The sequence below is a fragment of the Clupea harengus genome, chromosome 17 (assembly GCF_900700415.2).
Source record: "Clupea harengus chromosome 17, Ch_v2.0.2, whole genome shotgun sequence".
NCBI lineage: Eukaryota > Metazoa > Chordata > Actinopteri > Clupeiformes > Clupeidae > Clupea > Clupea harengus.
Genome location: NC_045168.1, coordinates 19,616,396 through 19,621,395, shown reverse-complemented (window position 1 = coordinate 19,621,395; position 5,000 = coordinate 19,616,396). Strand labels below are relative to the sequence as shown.

General features: G+C 43.9%; 1 protein-coding gene across 1 annotated transcript in view; it reads left to right on the top strand.

Moving 5' to 3' along the window:
* The window catches only part of LOC105897224 (cadherin-18-like), a 99,588-nt gene that overhangs the window by 28,650 nt on the left and 65,938 nt on the right, over window positions 1-5,000 (top strand). The window contains 1 exon segment of the mRNA XM_042710337.1: window positions 4,854-4,973. Within this exon segment, the coding sequence (XP_042566271.1) occupies window positions 4,854-4,973 (120 nt within the window).

Sequence of the window (5,000 nt, the reverse complement as noted above, 5' to 3'; positions counted from 1 at the left end):
TTTGGGTAGGGAATGTGAATTAGCTGTCTGGAGACCTCTGCACCCCCTTGTTTATGAATTAACAAACAGCTCTTTGACTCAGGACTGCTGCCTGGGTGTTCATCCCATAATGGACAGAGTTAGCAGTGCACTCATGTTTTTGTTGGTAGCAGGTTTGATAAAAGGGAGAATCTGGATTTAATGTCACAAGCACTGTTTGGATCGTGCTGGGCCTGGCCAGATGATGGTGACTCAGCCTCCTATGGGCGCGAGACAATGAAGCTGAACTGATTCAACTGTGGTACATTTCAATCCACCATCGTCCGCCATGTCTTTTCAATTCATACGTAAGTAGCACTCCTGTTTCTAGGGGGATTTTGAACAACAGCCAAAGACTAAGACCTAGTGTCTGAGTCGTATGTGGCCAGACATGTAATATGTTGCATTCATGTCTGGGTCCACCTGTGGGGGAGTTTGCCTCCAATGTCATTGGGAGTGATTAGAGAGTGGCCTGATTTAGGCCATCTGTGAACCAAACGACTCAAGGACTCACTGCTGAGCTGTGCAGGGGTGTTGAGTCCAGTAGCGAAGTGCCGCTTTGAATGTTGCTCTTATCAAGCCTTAGGCAGGCTTACACGGAGAGCAGGCCTTTTTTGCCTGTGGATTTCACTACATTGTAATTCCAACATTTCACCGAGCTGTCCCCATGTCTTACCCAATGAGACTGAGTGACAGTAGAGACATAGAAACCTTTACTGCTGACAAGCAGCAGATCACTGTCTTACTACGGTGTGATATTCATGTGTCACATTCAAGTCTAAAAGCATGGCTTCATAACTTCATAACTTCCCTGAGTAAAAGGTAAACTGAAGACATGGGTTTATGTTCAGCATAAATTAATTTGTCTAGTGACTATGAATGTTGACACACTGAATAAGTGAAGCCTTTGTTTCTGCAAGTGAGAGATGAGGCTTATTAACTGGAAGTTAAGCCACACACATTTTGTTGTCCTCCATATCCTTAACATACCCATTGGCTGTTATGCGAGCCAAAAAAACACAGCATTACTCTTTCTGCTCAGTGAGAAAAGCAGTAAATCTATTGGTGCTCTCCATGGTCCTGAACTGCACAGACTTCGTTTGGTTGCTACCCATGGTCCTGAAACTATAGTTGCTGCACAGAGAAATGCAGGCCTACTCTCTAACTAACTGAGGAGTGATTCAGTGATTCAGTTGTGAAAAGTGTTCCAGGCAATCATTCATTACCACTTTGTTAGTGTCCCTGATGTCAATGTCCATGGCCATCTCCATAAAAGCCCTCTTGATTATGTCCTCAAGGCTTATGCAATGATTTCTGTTAGTCCTTGTTATATTCCCCTCTGTCAATATCAAAATACTGCCGATGAGCTGTACTGAAGCAACAATGTTTTCCGAGGGCAAAGGCTTAAACTAATGCATCCATAAAAGTGTTGTCGGGCATACTTAAGTCTGTGGCAGCTTTGTTATTGGTGTCCAGGGTGCTCTCAAAAAGCTTGCTGGGAAAAAAAAGCCTTCCATAACTGCCATTGCTTCTAGTTGTACAGTGATGGCCAATTATTGTGCGCAAAGTATAAATGGACATCGGTTGCCGCGTCTTAGCTGTTTACTTCATGCCGTGACCCAGTGAGGTATCCTTGGCTATAGCTTTTGTAAACAAGTGGTGGTGTCGCGGCAAGTGCTTATTACACTAGTCCATGCTCAAAGAGGCTTTCCAAGAGGGATTTGAAAAGGAGCTCTGGCATTCTAGCTGCCATCTTGAAAGCACCGCTATAGAGCCCTGACCCCTTCAGGTTTCACCTGAGGCTGGAGTGCCTCCTTGACATGTGAAAAGGGGCGAGGGGGGTTGTCAAAGCCTCTGAGAAGGAGAGTTTTTAGCTGGAATGAAGCGATGGAGTGTGTATTAGGAGCTTTATTTGTTTGGTTTTTTACTTGTGTTCTGAGGCTGTTTCTTTCCTATTGATAAGATGTCAGGTAAGGTCAGAGCTGCCTTTGGAGAAACCAAAATAACATATTTCTTCTTTCTTATTACAGAAAGTTTCTTGCAAGGAAGCATGCACACAACCACATACACATATATTTCCTAGATACCTACATTCTTAAATTCACACACACACACAGATCTATTTATTCACACACACATGCACACACACACACACACACACACACACACACACCTCCCTCCTCTGGGACTGCCAGTCTGACTGGGACAGAAACTTTCATCGAAGGGAACTGCTGAGGCTGCACTTAGGAAAGTGATGAAAAAAAAAGTTGTTCCGAGTTTATTTTGGTGTAAAACTCCCTACAATGCCAAGGGTGTGCAGGAGGAATACCCAATGTCAGGTCCATGGCAGTGTTTATAGCTGTTATAACACTATCAGTGTTACGGCCTCTCTATCAGGGATACATAAAAGAAAACAGTGACTCAGCATTTTAGCAACAGTAAAAAAAGGTTTTAAAATGTGTAAATACCTTAGTAAGCAATCACCATTTTCTGTGTGTGTGTGTGTGTGTGTGTGTGTGTGTGTGTGTGTGTGTGTGTGTGTGTGTGTTTGTGTCTTTCTTTTGGTTTCTCCCTCTCTTGCTTGTTTTCTCTCAAATTCTATTAGGATGTTATCCTTTTCTAGGAAAAAGACTGAAAAGAAAGAATGAAAGACAAATGTAGCTTTTCTGAAGCCCCTCAAAAGTGCATTAAATGTATTGGGGTTGCAGCAATAAGTCAACAGCAGACAGAGGAGATAGATGGACAGCAAGCGAGCCGGCTGCAATGAAATCATTGAATCAGATGAGAGATGTGACCTGGGTGTGTGAGGGGACAGGACTTTCATCTGTGCAGAGAGAGAGACAGAGAGAGAGAGAGAATGAGAGATAGTGAGTCAGAGTGAGTGTGTGAGAGAGAGTGACAGAGAGAAAATGAGAGAGAGAGTGAGTCAGAGTGAGTGTGTGAGAGTGAAAGAGAGAGAGAGAGAGTTCGGGGAGAGAAAAAAAACTGTTTGGGAAAAAGACAAAGAGAGATTTAGACAGAGAATACAGAAATGTATACCTTTTAACATCCCTCGCGGCACTTCTGGAACAGCAGGTTGTCTTCGGGCTGATGTGAGAGTTAGACAGAAACATTGCGAGCTGACATTTTTAATGAAGAGTTTTCTCATAAGAACTACAATACAAAATAAAAGAAAACACCAAACCAGGTAGGGGATTTGATTTAGAATTCTCTGCACAGCTCACAGCAGGTACGTCAAACACATCTCCTGCTCCGAAGCAAAGCGCCTTGATGAATTCCAATTGGCGCTGTTGAATGTTGATGTTTTATTTGGACAGAAAAACTGCACAGAAGACGCCTGAAATAGCCATGAAATGTAATCAGTGGCGGTAACAATATCTAGTGCTATTACAAAAGGTTTCAATGAGACTGTGTGAAGTTTGCCAGGTGCTTAAGTCATCCCAATCATGTCTGGACTATTTTGTGTCTGTAGATGGTCCCTCAGTGGTTTATGAATTCTGTTGTTTTTCTCGGAAGGTAACTGAAGTAAACAGACCGCAGGGCATTGTGCGTTCTTCTAAAGCACTTTCTAAAACAGCATGTCTTTTCTTCGAGGGGTTTAATCACACAAAATGTTTTAATTACCGACATAGACGGCGGCAGTCTGCACAAATACCACATGTTTGGATTTGCATTCACGTGATTAGTCGTGTTCATTCGTCAGGGTGCTGAAAGAGAGTTGGTCCTGGCAGATTGCGTTCTTGTTTTCAACAAGCTAATTCATCAATCCGTAGGGATGTGAACCCCTTAATACAAACAAACAAACCACACATACACAGAGATACACACATGCATAAATACAGAAGTGTACCACCCACACAGAAACACACATATATGCCACACACACACAAACACACACACACAAGCAGGCACACACACACACACACACACACACACACACACACACACACATACACAGAGTGCAGCCTTGGGGTGACAGGGCTAGAGGTGCACAGTGCACTAGAGTTAGAGGCCCACATGTGAGCCTCGGGTTTGGAGGCCCTGCTCTTTAGCGTGATGTCTCACACACTGAAGCTCCTGGTCTGATACGTTTAGAGAGCCGTGCTTAACTGTGGTGTAGGAGTCAGTTGAAGCATAGCTGCACACTCCCTCCCTCAGACAAATATAGTAGATTGCTTCTTGCTTGTTGGAAATTCTCTTTGCGTCTACCTGTCAACCCATTTTCAGTTTGATGTTCCTCTCTTTACTTACAAAATCTCTATCCTCTCTCTCTCTCTCCCTCTCTCTCCTACCTTTTCATTTTTTCTCACTTCTTTTTTTCACACTGCCTGTTATTGTCCACAACAAACCCCATTTAATTAAACCCCCTTTCAAAAGACCTTGGCAAGTTCCTTTTACCAAGGGTTTTATAACAAATCAATCAGCGTGGCACACCTACGGACTGAAATCCAATACGACGTGTGGAGCTTTGAACACGGTCCGGCCTCTTGCAATGTTCAGTGCATTAGACCAGCTCAGTGAAAAGTGAGATGCGCTTTGATAGAGATAGAGAGAGAGAGAGAAAGAGAGAGAGTAAGAAAGAACGAAAAAAAGAAAGAAAAACAAAACAGAATGAATATTAAATGTGATGGCTTCATTCTGAATGGCAAATTCCATTCTGTTTCTCACTGTGTTTGTCTTCTCTCTGGATTTTTCACTGCTCACACTCGAGGGCTTCAGTTTCGTCTGGGCTGAGCTTTCCACAGACACCTCCATGAGCAACACACACAACACACAGGGTCTCTCTATCTGGATGATCTACCAGACACGACGTTCAATGTGATTCTCTTCCACAGGCACATCGGTGTTCCAGGTGACGGCGACAGACGCGGATGATCCCACGTATGGCAACAGCGCTCGCGTGGTCTACAGCATCCTGCAGGGCCAACCCTACTTCTCAGTGGACCCCATGACAGGTAGGACCAACTCTCAGCCCCCCTCCC